This window comes from Typopeltis vanoorti, chromosome 26 (genome assembly GCF_054136105.1).
Source record: "Typopeltis vanoorti isolate ZY-2024b chromosome 26, IOZ_Tvanoo_1.0, whole genome shotgun sequence".
Classification (NCBI taxonomy): domain Eukaryota; kingdom Metazoa; phylum Arthropoda; class Arachnida; order Uropygi; family Thelyphonidae; genus Typopeltis; species Typopeltis vanoorti.
Window position 1 is genome coordinate 12,802,355 of NC_143574.1, and position 16,768 is coordinate 12,819,122.

The following is a 16,768-nucleotide window of genomic DNA, read 5'->3' on the forward strand; positions in this document are numbered from 1 at the left end:
AACACCTGCTCTGAGATCCTCTTATGTTGAGAAGGTAACAGTTAAGAAAATGTCAACAGCAACTCAACTTGTATGTCTATTCCACCATTTGATAATTTCACCATACCTGAACTTTACAATTGTGACTGTTTTTCTTTTGAGCACATCAGTCCCACGATGCACAGTCTCACTCCAGAAATGGTCTTCTTTGATGAGAACCCACTTGTGAAAAAAATTGTGGCAAAGTTATCACTTAAAGACAAGCCACCAGATCCTCCCACAGAAAAAATGGATATCCACTGAAAGTAACTTGAACTTATCCAGTGATCTGAACACATTGGAAGATGTATTGGATATTTTTCCAATAGGAAAATGTTTGTATTGGAATTGTCATGGGTTTCGCCAGAATATCAATGATATTGTTATGTCCCTATCTTACGATTTTTGTTTTGTTTGTTTTACAAACTGCCTTCGTCTATATTCTCCTAACTTCTACTTTCAATACATCACCAAAGTTTCTACTAATATCTGAGCTACTGTTCCCCGTAGTATCCCTAGTATTTGTATTTTAACTGCGCCCTTTGGGATATTTAGTTTAAGATATTTTGTACATAAACAGAGAAAGGAACTCAAATATCTGAAAGTGCTACTATTGCAGTCGTGACACTATTTCTTGTTACTCAACATTAATTCCTCAAGCTTCCCGTTTCTTAACATTAATTCCCCGCGTGGTTAGGCTCGAATGTTTCTAAGTGGTGCATTGGATATAGCAATATCAGACAACTTTCTTCATCATTAAACAAAAGGTTTATTATTTCTCTAAACATGGTACATATCAAAACACTCAACTAAATTACTTACACACTAAAATTAGCTTAATACAAGTAGTTGGGCTATGATTCGACAAGAGTTACTACGATCATGCCGCCACAAAATTTCATACAAAACATGAATTCACTTAACATGGAATAATTAAATCACCACACATTATTAGGTTATTCAACTTCAAGTATACTAATGAAACCATTAGCTACTCTAGCACATACATATGACAATTCCGATTCTCTACACATCACACTAGGCATTCAAATTCCTCAGGCTACTTGATTACTCAATTCGCACTAATCTAATTCAATATTAACAAAACCATTTACTTCATTAACACACAACTATGTCATTATCTTCCTTTTTTCAAAGTAGTAGGCACTCAAGATTCTTAGGACAATTAAATATTCACAAGTTATCAACACTAGCTAGTTTACTTTTAACACTCTCTATCAAATTCTAAAGTCCTATTATAATTTCTCCCTAATCACTTTAACAGTTCCGTATTATGCCAATGGTACCTATCACAAACAACTTTTAGTTAACATAAGACAAAGTTCACAATACCTTTCTTTAGCTTCACTTACGGGCCTTTACCTTCTACTGAACGGACTTGCTTGCATAAATTCTTTGCAATTCAGGGCTGTATGAACATCTGCGCCGCCGGCTGTACTATCCGAAACGAGGACATCGATATTTTCACAGCTTCCTATGACTCTTTGGTATATTTCGCTTTCTACATAGGAATACGGGAATAGCTTTCCCGCTCACCTTCGATTCCTTGTTGTGGCATGAGGATATAAGCCATATCTCTCCACTCAGGAACACCGTGAAGTCCACTCGATAACCAAACTCAAGCCCAAGAGAGCCTACTCCTCGAAAAAAACCCAAAAATCCATGAGGGGGAGTTACCAACCCTTTTATAGCTGCTCCCCTAACGCCGCTCTTTCTTACTTCCTTTTCCCACCTCTTACTAGTTTTCCGTCTGTCTACCAATTGGATAGCATTTGGCCGCCATACGTCATTTTGATCAGCAACTCGTAACGAAGTTTCTATCCGGGTATAGGCCCTAAGCGATATTCCATTATTTCTCTTGTTAGCCTCTATCTTAACCCCCTTTTAAACCTTTTCTCAGAATTCTACTTAATGCTTAATCTGTAGCCTCTTACATAGCGTATTTCATGACTCATTCTTTTATACTTATGGACTTAACTCTTTCATTCTTAATCGCATTACTATATTAATTCTCAGTTAGCTACTTATTTAATACAAATTCCTTGTTTAGTCATAATACATGTTAATACATTCTTTTCTTTTGTTATCTTGACTAAACAATAGACCTTTACATTTTACTCAATTTATACTGGATGCAAGAATATTAAATTATTCTTTTCATGCAAGGGCTTTTATTTATGTTATTTGTTTTTCATGTTACACCATGATAACTGAGAATACTATATTCTCAAGATATCAGGTGTAACAATATCAAGCACCTGTTGCAGAAACACAAACCTATTTGTTTCTGTCTGCAGGAAACATATTTAAAACTCATTGAGGACGTTACCTTCAAGAATATCACTCATGTATGCAAGGACAGTACTGGAGGTGGTTTTGCTAATGATGGAATAGCTATTCTCATGGGCAGTCATAGTCCATTCCATCATCTTCAGCTTAATACTGCTCTTGAAGCAGTAGTGATTCTCCTGTCTGTGGAGTTCTAATCACAGTATGCTCAATATATTTACTACCGGGTTCTGAATTAAATGAAACAGAACTCAAGTTCTGTTTCATTTAACCAACTCACTCAGCCCACACTCTTAATAGGTGACTTTAATTGACATAGCACACTGTGGGGTAGCACCAGCATGAATAGACAAAGTCGTAATTGACTGAATGCTCGACAACCATGATATCTCTCCCTTATTAATAATGGAGCAAATACCTTCTTCCACATGCCTATCTACTCTTATTTGGCAATTGATCTTACAATCTGTTCCCCTGGCTTTTTTTTTCCCCTCCACCACTTACATGGGATGTTGATGAAAACATATACGGAAGTGATCACTTTCCTCTTATCAGCACTATGTCTTCACAGGAACCATGTTCTACATGGATGTCCATGTGGAAAATGGACCAGTCTGACTGGAATACATTTTCTCATCTTGCAAAATTTAATACCGAAGCAGTTAGCCAAATACCTATTAATAAAGCAGTAAAGTATGTCACAGATGTCTGCAGCATTGTATTGTCCATGCATCCTCTGCAGCAATTCCATAAACATCATCCCAATTTCGAACATGGAATATACTTTGTAGATATCCTACCACAACAAACTTACAGCATTTAGACTTTTCTCTGGGCCAAAGCAAATTACATGAGGCATTAGAATCAAAAACAATCTTGGATTAAATTTACATCATCAATTAATCAAACAACCAGTGCAAAAACTGTATGGGATAAAATCCAGAAGATGAAAGGTAGATGCAGAACACACCATTTGTCTACCTTGGAACACAATGGATGAATTGTTGCTGATCCCAAACCTGTTGTTGACACTTTGGGTGAAAACTTTGTTAGGATATCAGCAACAATTTCCTATCCTACTGATTTTTTAATTGTGAAAGAACAACAAGAGAAACAGTGGCTAGCTTTTTGTACCAAGGGGATTTGGCAAAGGATTCCATGTTCCAACATCAACAAGTACATAAATTCACATAACACAAGAAATAAGAAAAGTCTTATTTGATTGATATCTTCACATAGGTTCAGGTACAATGAATATGTGACAGATTTGAAATAGGATGTGATCACCATTTAGCAGGATAAAATTGGTATCACATTGAAAAGAATAGTTTATAAGAAAGTTGTAAAAAGACTCAGTTTTACAGCTTTCTGGGATGAACTACAGCCTCAGATATGTTATTTAAATAAAAAAAAAGTTTAAAAACATGAAGCAAATCTGAGAGAATCAGTAGCAGACTATCAAGAAAACACTGATTGATTCAACAGGAAGGCATTTGGCAATGTTGTTTGCAAGTATAGAAAAATCCATACTTTGTGATGGACTCAAGAAGTTAGAGAGGCAGTCTTATCAATAAAAAAGAAAGCATATCAAAAGTTTCTGTTAAGTAAGTCATCAGGTGCCTTGAAAGAATACAGGGGAAAATATGAAAGTAGCTGAACAAATTAATATAAACATTCGGGATTGTCTGGAGTAATTATCTTGAAGAATTATTAAAGAAGATAAATTTAAGATTGTTTTGTTCCACAATCAGCTCCAGCTTATTGTTCGGTAGACTGGTCTATTGGGCAAAGGATAATGGCTGTCATTTCATTCCATCAAAGTATAAAGTTATGCACTCTTAGAACAATCAATAAAAAAAAAAACCTACATGCTGTGTCCTTTCCTTTAGTGAAAAATGAATACAGGCTGTGTATTACATAGATGGAACTGTACTGCAAGAAATTAATGAGGCTAAAGGTTTAGAGTTAATGATGAACAAAAGTTAACATTCACAGATATATTGCAAAAGTTGGCAAAATATCTTCAAGGATCACTTGGATGTTATGAAACACACTGACAAGGAAGTTATTATTCCTCTTTATAAGGCTTTGATACTACCACATTTGAACTGTTGTGCAAAGATTTCATTGTGAAGTTTCTTAGGAACGTGGAAGTGCTGGAGAGGATTCAAAAATGAGTTACCAAAATTGTGACTGGTTTGTGGAGTACATCCTGTTAGGTTAGATTGTAGGTTTGTGGTTTACAGAGTTTATCTGACATGCATAAAATATGGGATATGATATATTAAACGGAGTTTTATAGAATAGATGCTTAAAGAAATCTTCTAGTACGTGACCTGTCAGGAGAAAACAAGTAGATACTTCTGGAAGCTGCATAAGTGTGTTGGCAAGGGGTGTAAGGACTAGACATTTTGCTTAGAAAGTGATAAATGAGTGGAATGAAGTGTTAGTTAACCTGATGCTCCCATATATCAGTATATGCAAGTTTCAGTAACCTGAAACTTGTTATATAATTAATAGTTGCATAATGTATTTTATATGCTAATGCAGTGATTTTAAAAAGTGTGTGAAATCTGAAATATTAGGTAAATATTATATATAATAATTTGATATTGGATATTTGTTATTTAAAATAATATTTGTGTGATACATGAATTTTAGATATGGCTATATCAGAATGGAAGTACAACATCTCAGCGCACAGTTCAAATCAGGGACAGAGTATGGTCTGTTGCCATTCCCCCTTGTGGACGGTATGATTGTATATTTGCAGATCTTTGATTTTTGACTTTGCTTAAAATATTTTCACCTTTTTAAGATAAATGCATTTTTAATTAGTATTGTTTGGAAATGTAAGTGAAATTTTTAAATTGAAACTTCATTATTAATTGCTATAAACTCTTAAAATAAATGCCATGCTATACCTTTATCGGTTTAGGATAAAATTTTGTGCTATTTTTAAGCTGCAATTACATGTGACACATGTTATATGTATATGCACTAGTTTTGAAATTCTGTAAACTAGGGAATCTGTTCTTTCAGCTGCTACCTCTGTGCAAAATTTCAGTCACTCACTTAGCACCATGCATGATATATATATATGTGTGTCATTATAGTTAGATGTGTGATGTAGTTTAATTGAAGTTGTAACATGCAAGAAGTTAAGAGAATCTCTCTAATGTGAAATATTTGTTAATTAGAAAAACTTCCATGGCAGTATATGGACATAATTGATAAATTAGACATCCTTGATAAAATGAATCATCTTTCATAAAGAAAATAGTTCACTCTTTTAGCACTAACTTTTTTTTTTAATATCAAGAGGTAGCCTGTGTCCATTTGTCATCTATTGCTGCAGTTCAGTGCATTTCTATAGCATAGCATGCTAGACAAAAAGATGTTTCCTATCCTAAGTGCTATTTAGGACTATTTGTTTGTTCTCTGGTCAATTTTTGCTAAGTATGAGACTTAAAAAAGTGAATTGCTTTCGTGATCGAAAAAAAATTGCTTAGTTGTATCAAATATTAACTAATTCTGAATTGGCTGAAAAATATGGGAGGGGAGGAGTTCTGACTAGAGAAACTATTTCTAGGCTATTTTTCAGCCATTTTAAGAGTTAGTTTATTTGTAACAGATAACCAGATTAAAAATTAAAATATTTTCCAAACCAGAAAACATTTAATTGTTGAAGCAAAAGTTGCAAAAGTATAATATATATCATTATTTTTTATATATCTAATGTTTTTATTTACTGAGAATGGCTAAGACTAGTAGAAATTTATAGACCAATCAGTGTATTTAAAATGGTGATAAAGGTATTGGAAAAGTTGGGTAAAGACAATTCAGGAAGAATATGCTTTCTTGAGGGGTGGCTTTATGAAAAGTAATTTACTCATTTTTAATAATAACATAGTACATTAGATAGATGAAGGAAATGGCTACGTGATGCTGTTGGATTTTGCAAAGACATTTGACAAGATACCACATGAAACTCTGTTGCGCAAATTGGAACAAATAAGGGTGTATAGAAAACAGTGATATGGATACAAGGATTGCTGATGGACAGATACGAAAGAGTAATATATGGAGGAACAATCCAGGAGAAAGCTGGTGACCAGCATCATTTGATTAAACAGTATGGGCAAAAGATAATGGATGCCAGTTTAATGTAGAATGTGGAAAAGTGTCAAGTTATGTATTTTGGGATGAAAAGATTACAAGCTGTGTGCTACATTGATGGAAATGTACTCTAGGAAAACTGAAGCTAGGGATTTGGGAGTGTTAGTGGATAAGGAGTTGAAGTTCAGAGGGCATATTCCAAAAGTTGCCAAGGTAGCTTATAGAATCGTTCCTTTTTTTATAAGGCTACAACTGAATTAGTGTGCATAGGTTTGGTCACCTTTGTGCAGTATTCATTATCTTGGGGATGAGGAAGTTGTGGAAAGGATCCAGAAGCAAGTGATTGAAATGGTAAGTTGTTTGTGGAATTCTCCCACCGATGATAAGTTGAGGATTTGTGGGTTACAGAAATTGGTTGATAGGTCGAAAAGAGTGGGATATGATAGAAATGTTGTTAAAGGATTTTATAGGATTGATGTAAAGAAAAATTTTCAGCACCCGACTGGAGGGGGACAGAACAATGGGTAGATCATCCCTTGGGGTAGAGTGTGGTTAGCAAGCACGTGTGAGAACTGTATGATTTTAACAATAGATAGTTAAGCAGTTAAATATGTAACAAAAAAAAAAATAGACTCATTAACCACCTAACTGGCCAGGATGTACATATACATCCAGGTTACCATGCATGCGAAGTGCATATTAAAATTGTAATACCATTGATATTACATTGAAATATATGATGGATATGAAGTGTAGAGGAATGATATATTTTATCCATATTGATGGTGACATGGTTAATTTCACTCTTTAATATATCAGATATTAAGCCTGATATCAAGGTTGAAAATCTTAATGTTCAGCTGTTTACTTTATGCAGATGATGCTACACTCTTAAATAAATGGAGTACTAGTGTGCAGCATTCTTTAACTAAAATGAATAACTGTGTAACAAATTTGGTATGAAAATCAGCAATAAAAAGACCAAGATTCTGAAAATATGCAGGAATATAGAAAACATGAGCTACATTCTCTTAAATGGACAACCTATAGAACAAATACCGTGTTTCAGTTATTTTGGCTCAGTTTTCTTTAATGAAAATTGCAAATTAAATATGGAAATAGACAACATAACTAGCAAAGTTGGTATGGTAGGCATCAACTAAATAAAATTATATATAAATTAAAGAGAAATTAGTCAAAATACTAGGTAGTTGTATACAAGACAGTTAAACCAATTTTTATCTGAGAGCCAGGTTAGAAATAAAACAATTGATCAGATTCTGAGAAAACTTAGGAGAATAGATGGCATTATTGACAAAATCATATTAACATGTTTATGTGAGCTCTGTCATGTGGGATGTGTGCCTGCTTGAATGTGTTAAAAATGAAGGTATATAGAAGGAACTTCATACTGTTAGCACTCATGAATGTGACTTGGGCTAATCTTGTGTTAGGATCGCTAAAATAGAGTGCGATAGTAAAGGTTAGCAAAAATTGTTGGTGTCAGGGAAAAGACCCAGAGAAAGACCAAGATCTAGGTGGATAGACGTAGTTAAAAATGCTTTAGAAAGAACAATCTAAGATCTGACAATATTGTACTCCTCACAAATACTAGAGTGATTTGGAAGAAGATTGTAGTAGGATGTTAGTAATAACATAAACTTATCATGTAGTACTGTCATAGTATTCTGTACACCCATTGAGGGTACTTATCAGGAATTTGATGATGGTGCTATCCTTATTCTTATCAAAATAATAATGTCTAATTATTTTAAAGCTTGATCAGAATGTTCATCAGAGTGTTTTCAGGCTTCTGATGTGCCAGAATATCAGTAGTTGACTTACTATTTTTAGTCTATCTGGATTTTCAGATATATTCTTTCCTTCTTGTTTTCATCTAATTTTGGTATTTGTGAGGAGATATGCTGATGTTAACAGCCATAAGTACACTAATAAACAGGTTCATCAATTAGCCATAGTTTGGGATTCACAATAGAATATATGGAAATAAATCAGTTAATTACTAAAGTATGGTTGGATCCATAATATCCTCCATTTTAATATAAATCAGTTAATTTTTTGAAGTTAACACTTACATATTGATTGATCACATTGACACTGAAATTTATCATAAATCTACAAACACCAGAAATTATTTGCACTTTTCTTTTTACGAAAGAAAAAGGATATTTGTTTCACTGTAATCATCAGAATAATGCTCTTTTTGTGAGAGTCAAAAGGAAGAAGAAGAAGAAGAAATGCCTCTTTTATTTTAAATCCCTTCAGGTTTAACATTATAATAACGGTGGTTAGTTAAATTCACTGTAGATAGCATTCAGTCACATTCTTAAATCTAACTATACTGATAAACTCTGGAATTCAAAATTTGCTAACAATGAAAATTTTGTTGGTGTGACCCAGTTTCCAGTAATTAAAGACTTCAGAGATATTACATTTCGTATGTCTTATTATAATAATTTATACCGTTAGATGAAAATTCATCACAAACCATTCATCAACAGACAGTTTACCAAATGGCAATTCATCGAATGAAAATTCATCAAACAAAAATTCTTCGAATAAACAATTTGTGAAACAACAGTTCACTGCACTACAATTCACAATTGATTGAAAAAACAATTCACCAATAATTTTTCAATTAATTCTTTCATAATTCATCAAAAGTTGAATTATGAAAGAATGTTGGAACACGAGGGGTGCTTAACCTGTATAACTGAGAGGAGACTTCCACATACCCTTTAAAGGAATGTGGAGAACCGACCAGGACTTCTGACCTAATGTCTAATCCTCACCTTGTCGTGGTGCATCCTGTTAGGTATCCACCTGGATACTGAACAAACAAGGATGGGGTGGCAATTTGGATTTAGCTGACCAAATTGTATTCTTATTGGCTTAAACCACAATATAAAATGATGGTACAACATGACAGAATTTCATGCCGACTGTAGCGTTGTCTGGTTAAACAAGGCCCCCATTGTTTTCTCCTGGGAACCTGGGCGAACAGTGAAAAGTCAGCTACTGGAACAAATCCTGAAACACACCCCAACTCAACATCAACAGAATTCAAGATTGGTACTATCAACATACAAAGCCTGAATGACAAAAAAAATGGAGCTAGCTGAGGAATTGGATAAGTACCAGATTGACATAATAGGGGTGACTGAAACAAAATAGACAAAAACTAGTGAGATCTTTCTGAGCAATAAATACAAAATGTTATATTCAGGCAATGACAATCAAGGAAAAGAAGGAGTAGCTATAGTATTCGACACTAAATACGAGACTAATCTTCTTGAATAGCAGGCGATATCAAGTAGTGATGTGGGCAAATATCAGAATAGGGAACTGGCCAATGAGACTTATTTGTGCCTATGGTCTCACAGAAAGTTCTACTAATAGAATTAGAGGAATTTTTTTGAAAATTAGTAGAATTAGAGGAATTTTTTTGAGACTTTAGAGAAAGCAACTGACACATTGAAAAAGGAAAAGTTGGTCCTTGTTTGGGATCGAAATAGCAGAGTAGGAAATGATTGTCAGACATACGAAAATATTTTGGAAAAATTTGGAGAAAAGAGCAAAGCTAATGATAATGGCAAATACCTGTTGGATTTCTGCTCAGGACATGGACAAAATGGTACAGTTGTATGGCATCAGTGGGGCATTATATCAAGCAATACTTAGTCTTCATTTGAGTTGCAAGTCAGCAGTTAGAATTGAAGGAAGTACAGGAAGATGGTTTAATGTTAAATCTGGTGTCAGACAAGGATGTACATTATCGCCTCTGTTATTCATTAACTATATGGATTACATTATGAAGGAAAGTGGTATTAAACCTGATATCAAAATTGAGGATGTTAATCTCGGTTCTTTACTTTATGCAGATATTATACTTCTAGATAAATCTGGTACAAGTTTTCAAGATTCCCTGACTAAATTGAATAACTGTTGTAATAGATATGGTATGCGGGTCAGCAATAACAAGACAAAGACAATGAAAATAAGCAGAAGCATTGAAAATATCAACTGCATTTTGAATGGAGAACCTATAAAACAAGTAAAACATTTCAGCTACTTAGGCATGATTTTTAGTGAAGATGGTAAATTGAATATGGAAATAGACAACAGAATCAACAAAGCTGGTATGGTAGGATGTCAACCGAATAATTTTATATGGAATAAGAGAGAAATGATTCAAAACACTAAATCAGCTGTATACAAGACTGTGTTCAAGCCAATTTAACTTATAAATCTGAGAGTTGGGTTCGAAATAAAACACTTGACCAAAGACTAGAGACTGCAGATATGAGAGTCCTGAGAAAGATTAGGTGCGTGAAAGATGGCATCAATGGCAGTTCCATATTAAAAATTAGGATATTGGGAAAGAACTTAACATTGTTAGTATCCAGGAATGTGTTAGCAGAGCTCAATTCAGGTGGTATGGTCACTTAAATAGAATGGGAAAGGAAAGATTAGCAAAACAAGTGTTATGTGTGAGGTTTGCAGGAAAAAGACCCAGTGGAAGACCAAGATATTGATACAATAAAAAGTGTCTTAGAAGATAGAAATATAAGATCTGATAATGCTGTTGTCTTGACAGATAACAGATTGATTTAGAAGAAAGTTGTAGATAGGAAGTTAGTGGTGATGTAATTTTTTCATGTAGTACTTCATATCCTGACATGTAAAAAAACAAAAAAACAATTTTTTGTTTTTTTACATTTTTTGTAAGAGTATCTGTAGATAGTGATTTATCTGTACACAGAAAAGTTCATTCTATCTAATTTTGTCACAGCAACAATGATCAGATTAAAATTAATACTGACAAATTTTAATATAGATCATAACTATAAAATTTCATCATCATCATCATCAAATTCCTGCCATGTACCCTCAAGGGTTGTACAGGATGTGATACTACTACATGAAAAATTAATATCATTACTAACTTCCTATCTACAATTTTCCTCCAAATCAGTCTGTTACTTGTCAAGACTCCGACATTATCAGATCGTATATTTCTGTTGTCTAAAGCACTTTGTACTGTATCAATCCAATTATATCTTTGTCTTCCCAGAGGAAGACAAAGATATAATTGGATTGATACAGTATCACAGACAAAGTATCACATCCTGTACTGTACAGTACAATATAGGTGGATTTTTTCATTTTCCTGCCAACATGGCAGAGAAAACTTGTTTAGCTAATCTTTCCTCACCCGTTCTGTTCAAGTGATCATACACCTGATATTAGTTCTGCTAACGCATTCCTAGATGCTGACAATGTCAAGTTCTTTCCTAATATCCTCGTTTTTAATATGATATTGCCATTGATGCCATCTGTTCGTGCCCCTAATCTTTCTCAGGACTCTCATATCTGCAGTCTCTGGTCAAGTGTTTTACTTCTGACCCAGCTCTCAGATCCATAAGTTAAAACTGGTTTGAACACTGTCTTGTATACAGCTAATTTAGTGTTCCGACTAATTTCTCTCTTATTCCGTATGAATTTATTCATTTGACTTCCTACCATACCAGCTTTGTCGATTCTGTTGTCTATTTCCATATTTAGTTTACCATCTTCACTAAAAATCATGTCTAAGTAGCTGAAATGTTTTACTTGTTCTGTAGGTTCTTCATTCACAACACAGTTGACATTTTCCTTGCTTCTGCCTATTTTCATTATCTTTGTCTTGTTATTGCTGACATTCATATCATGTCTATTACAACAGTTATTCAGTTTAGTTAGGGAATCTTGCAGACTTGTAGCGGATTCATTTAGATGTATAACATCGTCTGCATAAAGCAAAGAGCTGACATTAATACCACTTTCCTTCATAATGTGATCCATATAGATAATGAATAACAGAGGGAATAATGTACATCCTTGTTTGACACCAGTTTTAACATTAAACCATCTTCCTGTAATTTCTTCAATTCTAACTGCTAGCTTACAATCAAATAAAGACTGAGTAATGCTTGATATAATACCCCATTGACACCATAAATTCTCTCTATGCACCTTGTCATATTCCTTTTCCAGATCTACAAAACTTAAATACATATCTTTGTTATATTCCCGTGATTTCTCAACTATTTGTCGTAAAGTGAAGATCTAATCCTGACAGCCTCTATTTGGCCTGAATCCAGCTTGTTCTTCACCACGCTTTTCTTCCACAATCCTTCTCAACCGCTTTTCAAATATATTTGCATAAATCTTACCAGGAACATTCAGTAGGGAAATACCTCTGTAATTCTCACATTCAGTTTTATTTCCCTTTGTTATGTATGGGTAATATGAGCGTTCTACTCTAATCAACGGGAATTCGTCCCTCTGTCCAGGTCTTCTGAACTATGCAGTGTAGCCATTGTAAGACTTTTCTACCACCATACGTCAGCATTTCTGGTCGAATATCATCTATTCCTGCTGCCTTTCCACATTTCAAGCCTTGGATGGCTTTTTCTACTTCAAGTATGGATACGTATATCTGAATGAATGCCTGTTGAGTGTTTTTTACCACAGTGCTATCACTGCTTGTTTCATTTAGCAATTTTTCGTAGTAATTACTCCATACTTCAAAGATATCTTTTTCTCCAGTTTTCATGTCAACTTTATCATTTCTAATTCCTTTCTTTCCTCCATTTCTGGGCTTCTTCAACAACCACCAGAATATGTTGCCATACTCTTGATATTTATTTTCTATGTTCTTACCAAAGTCTTCCTATGACTTTTATTTAGCTAGTTTTACACAGTGTTTAGCTTTCTTACATTTCTCTCTGTATTCTCTAAGAGCACAAGCGGACTTATTTGCTAGTAACTTTTGATATGCTTCCTTCTTTTCCTTCACTGCCTCTTTAACTTCCTGTGTCTGCCATGGAGTTTTGATTTTTCTATCTTTGCAGACAACCTCACCACATGCCTCTCTGGCTGAATCAATCAATGTTTTCTTCAAGGCTTGCCACCGAATCTCCAAGGTTTGATTCCTGTTCTCAAACCTTTTCATTTTTTCTGGAATGATGTTTGTGTATTTTAGTCTACAGTTCACATCTGTGAGCTGCTGAACTTTTATTCACTTTACAACTTTCTTACATGTTCTTCTTTTCAGTATGAAATTCAATTTTATCCTGCTCAAGACTAAATTGTGATCACTTCTAATTGCAAATCCTCTGTACACTCTAGTGTCCTGCACCAGGGAGAAAACATCATTATCGACAATGACATACTCAATGAGATCTTCTTATTCCTTGCCTCCTCTCTGCATGTGAATTTGTGCACATTTTTATGTTGGAACATGGTGTTAGTAATAAACAGTCCATGTCCTGAGCAGAAATCCAACAGGTATTTGCCATTATTATTAGCTTTGCTCTTTTCTCCAAATTTTCCCAAAATAATTTTTGTATGTCTGACAATGATTTCCTACTCTGCTATTTAGATCACCAACAAGGACCAACTTTTCCTTTTTCATTGTGTCAGTTGCTTTCTCTAAAGCCTCAAACAATTCCTCCAGTTCTACTTTAGTAAAACGTTGTGTGGGACCATAGGCACAAATAAGTCTCACTGTCCAGTTCCCCATTCTGATATTTGCCCACATCACTCTACTTGAGGCTGCCTGCCATTCAAGAAGATTAGCTTCATATTTAGTGTTGAATACTATGGCCACTCCTTCTTTTCCTTGATTTTCTTTGCCTGAATATAACATTTTGTATTTATTGCTCAAAAAGATCTCACCAGTTTTGTCTATTTTGTTTTTCAATACTCAGTTACTCCTATTACGTCGATCTGGTACTTATCTAATTCCTCAGCTAGCTCCATTTTTTTTGTCATTCAGGCTTTGTATGTTGATGGTACCGATCTTTGACCTCTCTTGATGTTGAGTTGGGGTGTGTTTTCAGATTTATTCCAGTAGCTGACTTTTTGCTGTTCGCCTTGGTTCCCTGACGTAAACAACCGGGGCCTAGTGTAACCGGTCGATGCCCCAGCTGGCATGAAATTTTGTCATGTTGTACTGTCGTTTTGTATTTTGGTTTAAGGCAATAAAAATACAATTTGGTCTGCTAAATCCCAAATTGCCAGACCATCCTTGTTCGTTCAGTATCCATGTAGATACCCAACAGGGTGCACCACGATAAGGTGAGGTTTGGACATTAAGTCAGTAGCCCTGATTGGTTCTCCACATTCCTTTAAAGGCTAAGTGGAGGTCTCTTCTCAGTTATACAGCTTTGACCTTTAAGCACCCCTATAAAATTTCATTAAATTTCAAATCAGATAGAACAGAATTATTTTATCATTTTAAAACTTCTTTACCAAAATTTTGTAATAAAAGTGATCCCATTGGAAGTAAAACTGAGCCACACAGAATTCTTTATAAATCAGATTTATCAAGTGTGTTTTACAAATTCCAATGGTTGCAAATATTCACTAAGTCAGAGAGTTATTGCAATATAAAATGCCAACATGTTGTCCCTCTCTAGCTCTGAATATAGTTGAACTGAAATGGTTTGGAAAATTTTTGTAAAAGGTTCAAATACCAAATCTGAGTAAAATCCATCCGATATATCTGGTATGTGTGTGCAGACTTCACCATACTATTACTGCTAATAATAATGGAGTCTCTGAGGTTCAGTCAGTATAAACGAAGCCCTTTAGTTAGAAAGATCTGCAATCAAATCCCGTGCATGGCACGAAGAACTTGTATATAGTCCTCTTCAACTGAAGGTAAGTTATCTAATCTTATATGGAAATGGCAGGGTTTTACTGCATGAAACTAGTGCATTTCATCCCACGAACCGGACTCCATGAATACACACATATCTACAGACGTAAAACACTTACCAGATAAAGAAGACAATGGGAAAGCATCTTCTTCTCTAATTATTCTCTAGTAAAATAACATTGCTACTCCACCAACCAATAAGGGGAGGAGGATAATAATTAAAATTTTTACATAAGTTTTTCGAGATTCTGTGAAATACACATAAAATAAACGAAACACATTTACTTATTGAAAAGAATATCCCTCAAAAAAAAAAAAAAAAAAATTGCTACACATGTCTAGATGAAGGGAATATCATGCTAAGCTTCAATTAGATCACAACTTAATCCATTAAAAACTCAGTTCTTCTTGATAAATACACTTACGTGTCTTATAATTCATTTTTAACCATTATTTGATGAACTGTTGTTCAGTGAACTATTTTTTTTATCAGTTGTTTATTCGATTAATTGTTTTTCAATAAATTGCTTTTTTCAGTTAATTTTCTGGATACCAATTTATGTGTATGCTGAAAGACAGCATATGTATGCTAATTTTTTATTATTATTATTTAGTTGATTCATTTTTTTATTAATTTATGTTTGGTCTCTAGATCATGTTTTTCTGAATTTGTACCCTTAGCTAACCCATGGTACTAATGATGCATGTTAGGTGTTTCACATTTCATGAGTGGGATTTGCATTAAAAAAAAAAAAAAAAAGAAAACCTTAAATGCAGATTTTAGCCTGTGATATCTTGACTGTTTGGCCTAAACCTTGTTCTCTCCCAAGGTATTCTTCAACTATTTTTTATAGCCTCTTTCAAATATTATTATTATTATTAACACCTCCAGGAAGTCCAAAGACTCATCGAGGGAGGGCACCTACTTTACAACTCTCCATCTCCACCACTCTCTCAACTGCAACTACCTTCATCATCTACGCCATCTACTACCAATGCCATCTACTGCCAACCACCACTAGTATTTTCACAGACAATCACAAACACCCACGTCTGGGTTTGAACCCACAGCCTTTTGGCTGGAGAGTGGATACGTTAACTACTCGGCCAACCTAGTTGGTTTAATGGTTAACTTATTCGCTTTAACCAACAACCTGTAGATTCTCATCTTGCTGTGGCCCTGATGTTTGTGTTTAAATTTAGGCTGGAGAGGAATTTCATATTTCATTTTAAATAGTTGAAGGGATTGAGAGTCCTAATTATCACTTAGCAAATAAACTAGCATCAGCAATCAAGGAATTAATAGGCCATTTCCCCCCCCCCCCCCATAAAAAACACATAACACTTCATAAATAAAATTAAGGATCACACTCAATAATGATGATTTATTAGTCAGTTTTTATATAACTGTCCTTTTCAAAAACATCCTAACTGACACAGCTCTTCTCTTACAAGAGAAATTTTCACTCAACATCATGGTCTGCCTTTTTCCTATATATTGCAGTCTGGTTATTTCTTGTGACAAAACTATTTCTACCTCTAAAAGAGAAGTACAGCCATGGGTTCCACCACATCCTAACCATAGCTGACTTT

General features: G+C 34.4%; 1 protein-coding gene across 2 annotated transcripts in view; it reads left to right on the plus strand.

The window, feature by feature from the left end:
• The window catches only part of LOC150092336 (F-box/WD repeat-containing protein 4-like), a 122,439-nt gene that overhangs the window by 61,894 nt on the left and 43,777 nt on the right, over positions 1-16,768 (plus strand). For both annotated transcript variants that reach the window (XM_090415059.1, XM_090415058.1), the window contains one exon: positions 4,990-5,081. In XM_090415059.1, the coding sequence (XP_090271185.1) occupies positions 4,990-5,081 (92 nt within the window). The remainder of the gene's footprint in view (positions 1-4,989; positions 5,082-16,768) is intronic.